The sequence below is a fragment of the Podarcis raffonei genome, chromosome 15 (genome assembly GCF_027172205.1).
Source record: "Podarcis raffonei isolate rPodRaf1 chromosome 15, rPodRaf1.pri, whole genome shotgun sequence".
Taxonomy (NCBI): Eukaryota; Metazoa; Chordata; class Lepidosauria; order Squamata; family Lacertidae; genus Podarcis; species Podarcis raffonei.
In genome coordinates this window covers 16,307,081-16,321,930 of record NC_070616.1, presented here as the reverse complement: position 1 = coordinate 16,321,930, position 14,850 = coordinate 16,307,081, and the positions used below count along the sequence as shown (strand labels likewise).

Sequence of the window (14,850 nt, the reverse complement as noted above, 5' to 3'; positions counted from 1 at the left end):
AGAAAATCATGTCAACTGTTAACCTCTGAGCTCTAAAGCCTCATTATGACTCAGGATAGACCCTGTCAGTGAGTGACTGTAATCTGTTGAGAACTTCACGGGCAAAGGATTTCCCCACAGTAGTCAGCAGGGAGTTCCCATGTTACAGTCATGGCAGTCCCCTTTGTTCTTATAGAGCAGTGTTTCCCAAACTTGAGTCCCCAAAACAGCTGGTCTGTGGACTACAATTACCACCATCCCTAGCTAGCAGGACTAGTGGTGAGGAATCATGGGAACTGTAGTCCAAAAACAGCTGGAGACCCAAATTTGGCTGGCAATGGCTACTAGTCATGATGGCTATGGTCTGCCTCCAAAGTCAAGACAGTAATGCTTCTGAATGCTGGAAACCGCAGGAGGGGAGAGGGCTCGCATCCTGCTTTCAGGTTTTCCACTGAAGCTTCTAGTTGGCCACTGTGTGAAGAGGATGCTGTGTGAAGACAGAATGCTGTCCAGGGTTGTAAAGACTGCGGAGAGAATAATTGGGTGCACTTTTCCCACCTTGGATCAAATCTATGCTTCCAGGTGCCATAAGAAAGCTGCAGAGATAGTGCAGGATAGTGCGCACCCCGGAAATGATCTCTTTCAGCTTCTGCCTTCTGGAAGAAGGTACAGGGTTATAAAGACTAGGACTAGCCGCCTGAGAAACAGTTTCTATCCAAATGCGATTTTGGTTTTAAACGCAGTGTAAGGTAGTCTCTATGTGAGTATATTGTATTCAATTATGGGGTATCAGAGTTTTTAGGGGCTAACCAGGCTGGGATAGTTGGGATATCAGGCTTGTTGGTTTTTGAATGTCTGGTGTAGATTTTTTCAATTTTGTTGTTCTGTATGAGACAATGACAATAAAGATTGTCATTGACAAAGACAAAGACAATTGTATTGTATCATATCGTATCATATCGACTAGATTAGCCATTGGCCTGAACCATTGGGCTCCTTTTCATGGGGGCAGAGCTGCATTGCAGAGCCCCTGAATAAATGCCTGCCCAGCTCAGCTCTCAGGATCTCCACAGCTGGGCACTTTCCGCATGTTGGCAAATGCCCAGAAAATTACTTTTAATGTGGCTTGCAAGGACCTGATTGCATCCAGGTGTGGGCCACAGCCAGAAAATGATATTTGGCATGGAGGCTGACCTTTAATTAATTGGATGCAGCATGTTATAATTGAATGATAGAATAGTAGAGTTGAAAGGGATCCCGAGGATCATCTCGTCCAATCCCCTACAATATAGCTAGTGCCCAGGCTTGACATACATCAGGACAATTCCTGACATGTAAAAATGTAAAAATGACGTTGGGGGGAATTTTGCTAAACTGGCAAAATGTCAGGGGAAACCCAGGTGTATGGCAATGCGGAAACAGCTCCGAAAGCTTCAACGTCAGTACGTTATTGGGGGAGATTTTGCTCAAAAGTTTGGGTTTGTCCGCATAAAAAGCTCAACAATTTGGCTGGTTTCCTAAAGAAAGCTCAGCAACTTTGTGGATGTCGTGAATGCAAGGAATTTTACTTTCTGAAATATGGCAACCCTACTAGTGCCTATCAAGGGGAAATTCACGTGGCTGCCAGGTAATAAGAAGGGCCAGGGAGGTGGGATTGTCCAGCTACCAGCTTCAAAATTCTACCCTGGTTGCCTCTGGGGTTTCTGAGCTAGTTCTTTGTCATGGTTTGCAAAGTCCTTGATGGTTTGGGCCCCAAATATCTGCAGGGCTCCCACCCCAGCTCCATGGGTAGGCAAACTAAGGCCCGGGGGCCAAATCCAGCCCAATCGCCTTCTAAATCCAGCCTGCGGACAGTCCGGGAATCAGCGTGTTTGTACATGAGTAGAATGTGTCCTTTTATTTAAAATGCATCTCTGGGTTATTTGTGGGGCATAGGAATTCGTTCTCCCCCCAAAAAAAAACATAGTCCGGCCCCCCACAAGGTCTGAGGGACAGTGGACTGGCCCCCTGCTGAAAAAGTTTGCTGACCCCTGCTCTGGAATGATCCCACCTCTCTTCTGCGTTTGAAACAGACCTCTTCAAATATCTGAAGGGCTGTCACATGCGAGATGGAGAAAGTCTGTTTTCTGTTGCTCCAGAGGAGAGGACCCAAACCAGTGGATTCAAATGGCAAAGAAATGAGATTCTGACTAAACGTTAGGAAAAACTCTCTGACAGCAGGAGCTGTTCGACGGCGGAACGGACTTCCCTGGAAGGTAGTGGACTCTCCTTCCTTGGCGGTTTTTAAAGAGTTCAATGGCCACCTCTTGTGGATTCTTTAGATGTGATTCCTGCATTGCTGGGGGTTGGCCTGGATGACCTTTGGGGGTCCCTTCCAACTCAACAGTTCTATGAGTCTATGAAAAAAGGGCTGGAATCAGCCAGTTGAGCCTGTGTCTTTTGCCTTCAGTTCTTCTTCTCTCCCCCCCCCCACCCCAGCGATGGCGATGCCTCCTTCCGGAAATGATGATGGGCTCCCTTGCAAAGGCAGGGATACCGGGGCTTGGCCCCCCCAGCAGGGTTAGTTCTGCCCATCAGGGGTTCCATCTAATAGCAGCAGCGTGGCTTTTTTTGCAAGGAAAGGAGAGAAAGAGATATCCATTTGGGGGATGAGTCATCCAGCGAGCAGCTCCACAAGCCGCCACCCCGCCTTCTTCTTCTTCTTGCCTGTTTTGAATTCCCAGGCGAGGGCGGAGGTGAGCCTGGAGCCTGAGCTAATCGCCACAGCAGGGAACGCTTTTCCCTCTCAGGGGAAAGGAAGGAGGAGCAGGAGGCAGAAGCCTCTCATCCCAGTCCACCTCCTTGAGGAAGGAGGGCTTTTAGCATTTCAAAGGAACTAGGAGGCTTTTTGAGAACAGAGAGGGATCCTGAGTGCCTATTGGAAGGTTTCATCTCAGGTGTCCATGCACAATTTGGTTTGGTACCGTGAGAGAGAGAGAGAGAGAGAGAGAGAGAGAGGGAGGCAGTGGTGGTGTAGTGGTTAGAGCACCAGACTAAGACCTGGGAGAGACCAGGGTTCAAATCCCCACTCAGCCACGAAGCTCACTGGGTGGCTTTGGGGGCCAGTCACTGCCTCTCGGCCTAACCTACCTCACAGGGCTGTTGTGAGGATAAAATGGGGAAAGAACCATGGGCCCCACTTTGCTCTTCTTGGAGAAAAAGGTGGGATAGAAATATAATGATGAAGAATGCCACACGTGGGCTAGCCCTCCTCCTCTGCAGACCCAATCTTTGTGGCTTAGGGCCTAGAACGTGCCCTCCCCACTTCTTCAATGTGCCTGGACCATCATCAAATCATAGAACCAAAGAGTTGGAAAGCACCCCAAAGGCCATCTAGTCCAACCCCTTGCAATGCAGAAACCACAGCTAAAGAATCCCTGACAGGTGGCTGCCTAAGCTCTGTTTAAAAACCTCCAAGGAAGAACAGTCCACTGCCTTTCCATGTGGCCCGTTCCACTCTCGAACAGCTTACAGCCAGAAAGCTTTAATCAGAATCTCCTTTCTAGCAATATGAATTCATTGGTTCAGGTTCCCCTCCTCAGGAGCAGAGGGAAGCAAGCTTTCTCCATCTTCCCAAGGACAGCCCTTCAGATATTTGAAGGTGGCTGTCAATCACCTCTCGGTCTCCTCTTCTCCAGGCTAAACATCCCCAACTCCCTCAACTGTTCCTCATCAGGCATGGTTTCCAGACCCTTGGCTATCTTGCTTGGCCTCCTCAACACACTTTCTAGCTTGTCAATATCCTCCTTAAATTACGATGCTCAGGACTAGACTCAGGACTCCAGCTGTGGTCTGTCCAAGGCAGAATAGAAAGCACATCAAAGTGCAAGTAGATAAATAGGTACCGCTCCAGCGGGAAGGTAAACAGCGTTTCCGTGTGCTGCTCTGGCTCGCCAGAAGCGGCTTAGTCATGCTGGCCACATGACCCAGAAGCTGTATGCCGGCTCCCTTGGCCTATAGAGCGAGATGAGCGCCGCAACCCCAGAGTCATCTGCCACTGGACTTAACCGTCAGGGGTCCCTTTACCTTTACCTTTACCTTTATAATCCCCCTCTGTTCCCACCCCCTCCCTTCAGCTCTGTCTGACAGTTGGATGTAGGGAGAAGAGAGTGTTATGGTTGCCTAGCAACCAGAGGGATGGTGGTGGTCTTCCTTTGCTTTCCTGGCATCTCCTGTGCCCATCTGGTTTGCAGGTAAGCAAACGCTCCTCCACCCCAGCCTCTCTTCTCACACAAAGCTACCGCCACCCCTGCTGTGGTCAAAAGACAGAGGTGAGGCCAAAGCTGAGGCTGAACGCTTGAAGTTTCAGGACAGGTAAGTTATTCATGCAGCACATAGTTAAACTATGGAACTCCCTCCCACAGGAGTTGGCCACCAACTTGGATGGATTGAAAAGAGAATTGAACAAATTCACGGAGGAGGTGGGGGCTATTGATGGCTACTAGCTATGATGGCTATGCTCAACCTCCACGGTCAGAGGCAGCAGTTGGGAATCGCAAGAAGGGAGATTGCTGCTCTTGGGCTCAAGTCCTGCTTGTGGGTTTCCCACAGACATTCTGGGTGGCCAATGTGAGAGCAGGATGCTGGACTAGATGGGCTGCTGGACTGATCTATCAGCCAGGCTATTCTTAGGTTTTTAAAGGCCACCCAAACAGGGCAACTGTTTCTCTAATTGCTCTAGCAGAAGAACAGTCAAGCCTTCACTGTGTGGTTAGCATAAAAGTCCGCTCAGGTCAGCTGTTGTGTCAGAGGAGACCCCACTCGCCAGACTCTCTTCTGAGCTGATAGGGAGTTTTGCATACATAACAACTATTATTATTATTATTATTATTATTATTATTATTATTATTATTGATTTTGTTGATTTACAAAAGTGTGTGCAATGTCTCATTTCCCCCCCTCCATGTAACATTTTTACAAATAATAATAATAATAATATATTATTTATACCCCGCCCATCTGGCTGGGTTTCCGCATACCGATGAACACCCAGCCCAAACTCCCTGATGATCTCTCCCAGCGGCTGCATGTAGATGTTGAAAAGCATGGGGGAGAGGACAGAACCCTGAGGCACCCCACAAGTGAGAGCCCAGGGGTCTGAACACTCATCCCCCACCACCACTTTCTGAACACGGCCCAGGAGGAAGGAGCGGAACCACTGTATAACAGTGCCCCCAGCTCCCAGCCCCTCTAGATGGTCCAGAAGGATGTTATGGTCGATGGTGTCAAAAGCCGCTGAGAGATCCAGTAGAACTAGGAAACAGCTCTCACCTTTGTCCCTAGCCCGCCAGAAATCAGTTTCATTTGTTGAGACTTTAGGAAGAAAAGGGGGAAAGAGGTGTGGGGGGGAAGAGATAAGTGGGGGTGGGATCGGGTGGCGATGTTTCTATTTACTATATGTAAGGTTTGGTGCCTCCGGTGCTTGTGCAGGTTCTTTGCTGTTCACTTGTGTTCCTTTTGTGGTGAGAGAGGTTGGGGTTGGCCTCGGGTGTGGTTATTCATTTGCGGTTGGCTGTGGTGGTCTTTGTTTTCGTGTGGCTGTGGTGGTCTTTGTTTTCGTGTGTGGGGGTGTGTGTGTTTTGGATCAGGTTAGCCATATTGATTTGTATGCCGTTGGTGGATTTTTGTCATCGTACATAACAGCTTTTATGACAAAGTTATTACAACCTGGTTAATAAGACACTGCAAGAAGTTAGCTTTGCAAGAAAAACACAGGATAATAGCATTGCCAGTCAAACATTCCGGACTCCCATTCAAATATTCATCCTCTTTCTTTCGTTGAGTTTCTTCTCTCTCTTTTTTGCACACTCCAAAGGAGACATGGTCTTAAGATAGAAATAGGCTGAGGCCACAATAGAGTCCAAGTTTCTTGGTGATCAGAGACCCAGACATTCTGCTTCCACACTGCAAGGGCTCCCTTACCCCCTACAGATGGGGGGCTGAAGCTGGCATTGGCTTTCGAGGCTGGGGAATGCAGAGGGCAAGCGGGCGATTCAAAGGAGCAGTGCTGGGAGGGAGGCCTAAACATTTATCCTCATCAGGCGCAGCACTCAATTAGTTGAGGCTTCGTCAGCTTAATTTGAAGGGGCTCCGTGTGTGTCTGGGAACACTTAAGGCTAAGTGGACTTTATTCAATGGAGCCAAGCGATTAAGCTGAGTTCTGTGCCTGCCAGGCAAAACGGTCGAGATATTGGATCCATGACTGCCGCATTCATTAGCCATAATTAGACAACTTGCATTTATAAAATCCTATAGCCATTAAGTGGGCTTATCAGGAGGAGTGGGAACAGTGAGGCTGTCAAAGGAGGAAGGCTACCTAATGGCTGGCCTGGCTGTGCCAATAATGGCATGGGGGCTTCTTGGGGGAGTTTTCAGATTTCCCCTTGCATCTGCTGAGTCTCTGAGCCCAAACAGGATGTTTGTTTGGCCTGTTCCGGTTGTAGGGCTCTTCTTAGGATTGCTAAATGGAGCTTCCATGGACAGAGCCGGTCTACCTTAGAATGGTGGAGAACAAGACTGGGTTTCCCATTTGGCCACTGTGAGGGCAGGATCCATCAGGCTCTTCCTATGGTCTTAGGACAGGCTCTGAGTCATGTCTGATCCACTGAAGGAGGTGGTAACTGAAATGTTTTTCTCCCAGAGTGTCATATATCTGCCTTGTTACTCATCCTACTTAATCTACAAGCATTTTTACCTCTTAGCTAAAGAGACTCCTCCAGTGATTTGCAAGAATCATGCATTGCAAGCCACCAGAGGGCTTTTTAAAGTCTTGCACAGATACACACCTAATAAATTCTAAGCAGGAATGAGCACTGTTGCCCGTTTCCAGAGAATTCTGACTTGCCACAGTGTTTGCACACAAGGGGTGAGTTGTTGGCTGTGGATTTGATAAAAGATTCATCTTCTTGGCGGCTCTTGCTGCTTTCCTTCACTGATGATTGTGCTTATTGTATGAGTAATGATTTGCCCCTTGTTTACTTCTTTGGGTGCCTGACGTTTGGGCTGGAAACCAAACTTCCAAATCATATACATTAATAGAGAAGAAGCCAGCTTGGGGTTCGAGTTTCTAGCTGTCTGTATTGTTTGTTGCATTTATCTCCCAACTTTTTCTCCAAGGAGCTCAAGGTGGCATACATAGTTTGTCCTCCCTCCTCATTTAATCTTCACAACAACCCTGTGAGGTAGGCTGGTCTGAGAGATGGTGACTGGCCCATGGTCACTCAATGAGCTTCAGAGTTGCTTCCAAACTCTGCCCCTCCCCTGGGCTGCCTTCCTTTTCTGGGATGAATGTGTAGAACAGATGCAGAGCCTGCTGGATCAGGCCTATGGCCCACCTTAGCCCAGCATCCTGTCCTCACAGTGGCCTATTGTGGGAAACTGGCAAGTAGGATCTGAACACAAAAGCCCTTTCCAGCTACTGGTATTCAGATGCATGGCTGCAGAGCAAAGCCATCATGGCTAGTATCCATCAATAGCCCTCTGCTCCCTCTGCTGGGAGTCAGTGTGGTGTAGTGGTTAAGAGGGGTGGACTTGTAATCTGGTGAACCGGGTTTGCGTCTTCTCCTCCACATGCAGCTGCTGGGTGACCTTGGGCTAGTCACACTTCTCTGAAGTCTCTCAGCCTCACTCACCTCACAGAGTGTTTGTTGTGAGGGAGGGAGGGAAAGGAGATTGTTAGCCACTTTGAGACTCCTTAAGGGGAGTGAAAGGCAGGATATCAAGTCCAAACTCTTCTTCTCTTCTCTTCTCTTCTCTTCTCTTCTTTTCTTTTCTCCTCCTCCTCCTCCTCCTCCTCCTCCTCCTCCTCCTCCTCCTCTTCTTCTTCTTCTTCTTCTTCTTCTTCTTCTTCTTCTTCTTCCTCCTCCTCCATGAATCTGTCTAATCCTTTCTTAAAAGCAATCCAGGCTGGGAGCCATTATGCCCTCCTATGATAGTGAGTTCCACATTTTAACTCTGTGCTGCCTGAAGAAGAGCTTTCTTATATCTGTCCTCAATCGTCCAATGATATTCTCTGGACATGGTGGCACTCTCAGGTGTCAATAAGTGATGAAATGGTAGCAGTTTTACTCAGTTGATTGATAGGTAAATCTGTGTACTGTATATGAAAAAATGGGGGGAGGGGAATCCACCTAGTTCAGAAGTGAAAAAAGTGTCCTTGGGGATGAAGGATTGTTTTGGATAAGGTGTGCCTTATTGTTCTCACATGTACATGATTATTATTTGAGCATTTACACCCCTGTGTTCAGCCAACAAGACTCCCAGAGTGGCTTACATACAGTCACTTAAAACAAAACAATCCCATTCTCCACAGAAATGCTATATAAGAAAATACAACTTGCAAGGGAAAAGGCACAGGAAGGGCAGAGGGAAAAAAAAACTTGGGTACCAATTCTGAAGCAGCTGTTCTCATGTGGGATGGGTGAGCAGGATCCTGCCTTTCATATGGTGCTTGATGTTGGCCGTTTCTGTAAGTCCTTGTATGAAAATAAGTTTAATTTCACCAGGCTGATTAATTGGGAGCACTTTTCATAGCGGATCAAAATGTTTTGTTTTGACTCCAGCGTTGCAGCCAAAAATCTGTTCACTCCTCTGACTTTTCTCTGTTTGTTTGTTTGTCTGTCTCCTTCTGCAGCTGATTTACGCCGGTTCAGTGCCCAGTGGCCCATGCACGGGATCCTGACTGACTCCGTGGAGAGCTCCGATGATGAGTTCTTTGATGCACGAGGTTGGTGTTCATTATGCTTACTGCCAGGCATCCAAAGTCTCTCTCAGGGCATTGTCCCCTTGCTCCATTTCCTAGAGGCCTTCTGTGTTTCCGCTGTCGGGTTCCTCTTAGACATCCTCTGCTGCCTTGGGCTGAGTCAGACCACTGGTCCATCCAGGTCAACATTATTATAAATGAAAATAATAGGAGTAAAGGTAAAGGTAAAGGGACCCCTGACCATTAGGTCCAGTTGCGGATGACTCTGGGGTTGCAGCGCTCATCTCGCTTTATTAGCTTCCTAAGATGCTTCTGGCGAACCAGAGCAGTGCACGGAAACGCCCGAGTGGCACCTATTTATCAACTTGCACTTTGACGTGCTTTCGAACTGCTAGGTTGGCAGGAGCAGGGGCTGAACAACGGGAGCTCACCCCATCTTGGGGATTCAAACCACCGACCTTCTGATCGGCAAGTCCTAGGCTCTATGGTTAAACCCACAGCGCCACCTGCGTAGAAATACAAAAAAACCCCAAAGCAAAACAGTGTGGTATATCTGATAAGTGCAGAACGTAAGACCATTAGGAAAGTCATTTTTCACATTGTGCTGTGGAAAGGGAGTCCTGTGTGACTGTATTTCATAGAATCATGTGAATTGTGAATTCATAGAATCATGGAATTGTAGAGCTGGAAGGGACCACAAGGGTCCAACCCCCTGAAATGCAGAAATTGCAGCTAGAATCCCTGACAGGTGGCCATCCAAACTCTGCTGAAAACCTCCAGTGAACGAGAGTTTACTATCCTCTGAGGACGTTTGTTTCACTGTTGAACAGTTCTTCCTAATGTGTAGTCGGAATCTCCTTTCTTATCATTTGACTCCATCAATTCAGGCCCTCCCCTTTGGAGAAAACAAGCTGGCTCCTTCTTCCCATGTGACAGCCCTTCAGGTATTTGAAGATGGTTCTCATGTCACCTCTTGGTCTTCTCCAGGCTAAACATCCGCAGCTCCCTCAACTGTTCCTCATAAGGCTTGGTTTCCAGACCCTTGATCCTGCTGGTCTCCCTCCTCTGCACATCTTCCAGCTTGTCAATGTCCTTTTAAAACTGTGGTGCCCAGAACTGGCCGCAGGACTCCAGGGGTGGTCTGACCAAGGCAGAATGCAGTGGTACTATGATTTCCCTTGATCTAGACACTAGATTTCTGTTGTTGCAGCCTAGAATAGCATTAGCTCTTTTTTTTTTTAGTGCTCCATCACACTGTTGACTCATGTTAAGCTTGTGGTAGACTAAGACCCCTAGATGTTTTTTGCAAGTACTGATGTGAGAAGCCTTGAGGCCTTGTGAGTGTCTGTGTTGGTGGGGGGAGCTTTCCTTCCTTGGCTATCAGACATGTCCATTGTGCAAAGAAGACTCCAGAATGAGGAGCCTCTCCAGTGCTCTTCCCCTTCTCTCTCCCCACCTCTTGGGAAGGAAAAATGCCCCCCCTCCAAAAAGCCCTTCTGCAACCTTAAAGTCCTTCCTTCTCACGGCAGCTCTTTTGAGGCTGCCCTTGCCAAACGTCCCACTGCTATTTCTGGAATTGCTCAACAACATCTATAATTTAAAAGCACCGATGGCATCTTTCCCTAGTCAGATGCCTGAACAGAGGCCCACCCGGGCTTTCCATGGAAACTAGAAGTACACAGTGACAGGAATGCTGTCAATATTTTGATGTTTCAAAAGACTCTTTTCCGTCAAATATTATTATTACAGTTCATCAGTGGAAGACAGTAATAGTTGCATTAATAAGGACTGGGTGTGATGCAGGTTTCCAGTCAAATTTTATTATTTGATAAGGGAGGACAAATGTCCTAATCTGGAATAAATGCCAGTGGAGGGAGACAGATATGTCAGTGGGGGAGACAGTTGTGTGTGCAGCCCCCCCCCCCACAGATTACATCTCTGGTGTAAGGTAAAGGTAAAGGGACCCCTGACCATTAGGTCCAGTCGTGGCCGACTCTGGGGTTGTGGCGCTCATCTCGCTTTATTGGCCGAGGGAGCCGGTGTACAGCTTCCTGGTCATGTGGCCAGCATGACTAAGCCGCTTCTGGCGAACCAGAGCAGCACACGGAAATGCCATTTACCTTCCCGCTGGAGCGGTACCTATTTATCTACTTGCACTTTGACATGCTTTTGAACTGCTAGGTTGGCAGGAGCAGGGACTGAGCAATGGGAGCTTATCCCATCACAGGGAATCGAACCGCTGACCTTCTGATCAGCAAGTCCTAGGCTCTGTGGTTTAACCCACAGCACCACCCGCGTCTGGTCCTATTGATGGCTACAAGCCGGGATGGCTATGCACTACAACCACATGCTTCTGAATGCCAGTTGCTAGTGTGATAAGAGTTTTAAGGTCTTAGGGCAGATTTTGTTTACAACACTGGAAACCACAGGAGGGGAGAGAGCTCTAGTGCTCAGGTCCTGTTTGTCGGGTTTCCAGAAGAGGCACCTGGCTGGCTGCTGTGAGAACAGGAAGCGGATGGAGATAGGCCATTGGCCTGTTCCAGCCAGTTCAACTTACGTTCTTTCTTACGATTACAGGCTGCTTCCAAATCGGGTCTTGGCTGTGAAACACCCATGCTGTGTTTACTCAGTTTTTGTGGGGCATCTGCATGATGCCGACTCCTAGGAGTCAAGGCAGTTTTGGCCCCCTGAATACATTTTTTTGAGGGGACTGGGCTGCCTCAACATTCAGAGGATGACACATGTTGTCAGGACATCGTGCAGTGTTGCATGTGTGATGTCAGGACGTGCAATGTGCTGGTCCCTCCCCCCCTCCCGATCCTCTGGAGAAGCTGGTGACACTTTGAAGAAAATGCCATTCTTTCAGGTTCTTCCTGTTCTTCCCCCACCCCAGAATTCAGAGGGTAAGACTGTCAACAACCACTAGCCATGATGGTTGGGCTCTGTCTCTGCGGTCGGAGGCAGGATTGCTCCTGGTTGTATGATTTCCCAGTGGCACCTCCGTTGAATGCAGGGACTCTTTGAAGAGTGTTGTAAACAAAAATCTGCCCTTTTCCCCCTTATGGGGTATCCAAGAGCCCATACAGAGTTCTTACATAGGTTCCCTATAAGACCTCAAAATTCCTATCACAAGAGCCTTATAGCAGGGGGTCCCAACTCACCCAGCCTCCTGTCCTCAATAGTAGACAACCAGACGCCCCCAAGGGAAACCTGCAAGCAGACTGATATTTGAACAAATGAAACAATCATTGCATTTCTTTTCTCAAGGAGGCCTTGAGCTCCTTGCAACAGGTCTAGCTGTTGTCCTTGGGTGCTGGAGCCCACCTGCCTTCTGTTTTTCTTCTTCTTCTTCTGAATTTGCAGCTGCATGAGATTGGAAGGAAAAGGGGTTCCCGAGTCCTCATCCTCTCTCTGCCTTCCTTGCTGCTGACTCTTGAGCGGCGAACACAAAGGGCCTAGAGGGGTTCCGCTTCCAAAGTGGCATTTTCTGGCTTCAAAACACCTGATCGGATGTGCAGACATTTGCCTCCTTTTAAAATCTTCCCCAAGTGTTGGGAAGGGAGGGGGGATCCGTCATCCATATTCATGAATGCAATGGCTGAGATGGTGATAATTGCAGCAGGAAGGAAATGCTTTGGGCTTGGTAGAAAAACCACCCAACGGAGGAGTCAGAGATTTGCCTGGGATGAAGCTGCCTTTCCGCATTGTTGCCTCTTGGAGCCAAGCCAGGCCCAGGATGACGAAGACAATTAACGGGGGATTTTTCTTGTTGTGTTTCGTTATGTAAATAGCATCTGTGGAGAAGCCTGAGCTGCTGGGGGGGGGGGGCAGCATGGTGGTGGAAGTTTAACTCTCCTTCTCCCAGCCATGGTCCAACAAATACCCTTGCAGAAGCTGTTGTTTACCTGTCAATGAAACCTTTCGTTGGCACCAATAGAGGAGGAATAATAGAACCAGTAAATTGTCAAGTTCAAAGGGACCACAGCATACCCTCCAACATTTCTCTGATGAAAATAGGGACATCCTATTCCATAATGATGGTGATGATGATGAAGATGATGATGATGATGATGATAATGATAATAATAATAATAATAATAATAGTTTGGGTATCTTCCAACATACAAAAACATAATAAAACTATATAGGGCTTCTAAAGGTTAAACCACAGAGCCTAGGGCTTGCCAATCAGAAGGTCGGCAGTTCGAATCTCCGCAACGGGGTGAGCTCCCGTTGCTAGCAGTTCAAAAGCACATCAAAATGCAAGTAGATAAATAGGTACCGCTCCGGCGGGAAGGTAAATGGCATTTCCGTGTGCTGCTCTGGTTCACCAGAAGTGGCTTAGTCATGATGGCCACATGACCCGGAAGCTGTACGCCGGCTCCCTCGGCCAATAAAGCAAGATGAGTGCCGCAACCCCAGAGTCAGCCACGACTGGACCTGATGGTCAGGGGTCCCTTTACCTCTACCTTAAAGGTTGTATAGTTATCTCCTTGGGTCTGGGGTCACATAACTCCATACCCTCCAACATATCTCCCATGAAAATAGGGACATCCTGCCATACCCTCCAACATTTCTCCTTAGGGACGTCCTAAGGAAAGCGGGACCTTCTAGGATCAAATTGAAACTGAGATGGCTTCTGTAAATTCAGGATGTCCCTGGAAAATAGGGACACTTAGAGGATCTGCCACAGGAGTCATCTAGTTCGGCCTCCTGCAATGCAGGAATTGCAGCTAAAGAATCCTTGACAGATGCCATCCAACCTCACCTTAGAAACCTCCAATGAAGCAGAGTCCACACATTCATTGGGAGTCTGGGGTTGAATGTCTTTCACCCCCATAAAGTTCTTTCTAATATTTAGTCAGAATCGCCTTCTTGTCATATGAATCCATCAGTTTGGGTCCTGCCCCCTGGAGCAGCACAAAACAAGCTAGCTCCCTCTTCCATGTGGTAGCCCTTGTGGTATTTGAAGGTGGCTCTGACATCACCTCTCAGTTTCTCTTCTCCAGGCTAAACTTGCACAACTCCCTCAACCATCAGTGTGTTGTAAACTTGCCTCCTCGGTGTATCAGTCTAAATTGCAGTTTGCACACAGCTGGTGGTAGCAGCCCTGAACTTCAATAAAGGGGGATAGAGATCTATTTATTTTTAATTCAGGGGAATGCGTATATCTCACTTAATCCTCCATCAACATCACCGTCTCTTACAAATTGCACTGAGGTTCAGCCAAGAATACCCACTACAATTAACCCAGAACAGTGAAACATATAAATGATAACATGACCTGTAACAAATATCCTCAGAGAAAGATTTTGTATTTTATTACCTGTGTTGTTCTAATTAAGGGTAAGGTGCATTCAGTCCTGGTCTGGGAAAACAGTGGGGTAGAATAACAGTAGATTGAAAAGAGATAAGAGACTCACACTGACTTTCTAAATATCTGCGTATGTGCATGTCTTAAAAAGAATGCTTTTACAGGCACCAAAAAAACCACTCCAAAAACAACGAAGGTACCTTTTTGACATCAATAGGCATGGAGTTCCAAAGTGTAGGTGCTGCCACACTGAAAGATGGATGGATTTCTTATAAATGCTGAATGGGTATTATGTGGTACCCATAGCAGTGCCAGTTCCACCAACTGAAGTGGTTGAGTCAGCATATATAAGGGATAAGGTGATCTCTTGAGTAAAGTGGTCCCAAATTGTGAAGGGCTTTATATAATAATAGTATTTTACACATGCAGGGGATGCAGTGATGCTCTTGCAAAGGATCCTGGGGGAGACCCTCCACTTTCTGACCCTGTGGCCAGGCCATGCATCCCCACCACGACCTGCTTTAGTCTCAGTGAAGCCATCCTGGCTCTGGTACCCGTGCCATTGTGCTGAAATGTGATGCCGTTTTCTCTCGCCGCAGAGGAGGTGGCGGAAGGGAAGAATGCGATTCTCCTGGGGATGAGCCAGTGGAACTCCAATGACCTGGTGGAGCAGATTGAGACCATTGGGAAGCTGGAGGAGAACCAAGGTAACACTGAGTCACGTGCAACGCCCCCTCTCTGCCCCCACCTTCAGGGTTGGAAAAGTTTCAGAAAAGGGGAGGATCAAGGGGATGGAGCGACTCCCCTAAGAGGAAAG

At 47.8% G+C, this 14,850-nt stretch overlaps 2 protein-coding genes across 4 annotated transcripts in view; both read left to right on the top strand.

Annotated features, from left to right (window-relative positions):
• The window catches only part of HIP1 (huntingtin interacting protein 1), a 315,500-nt gene that overhangs the window by 26,877 nt on the left and 273,773 nt on the right, over window positions 1-14,850 (top strand). The gene's annotated exons all lie outside the window — the stretch shown is intronic.
• Window positions 1-14,850, top strand: part of PITPNM3 (PITPNM family member 3) — a 66,919-nt gene that overhangs the window by 11,411 nt on the left and 40,658 nt on the right. For 2 of the 3 annotated variants that reach the window (XM_053367146.1, XM_053367145.1), the window contains 2 exons: window positions 8,651-8,743; window positions 14,633-14,740. In XM_053367146.1, the coding sequence (XP_053223121.1) occupies window positions 8,651-8,743; window positions 14,633-14,740 (201 nt within the window). Of the gene's footprint in view, window positions 1-4,254; window positions 4,333-8,650; window positions 8,744-14,632; window positions 14,741-14,850 lie in introns of those variants that run through there. The other variant, XM_053367147.1, reaches the window with a different exon arrangement.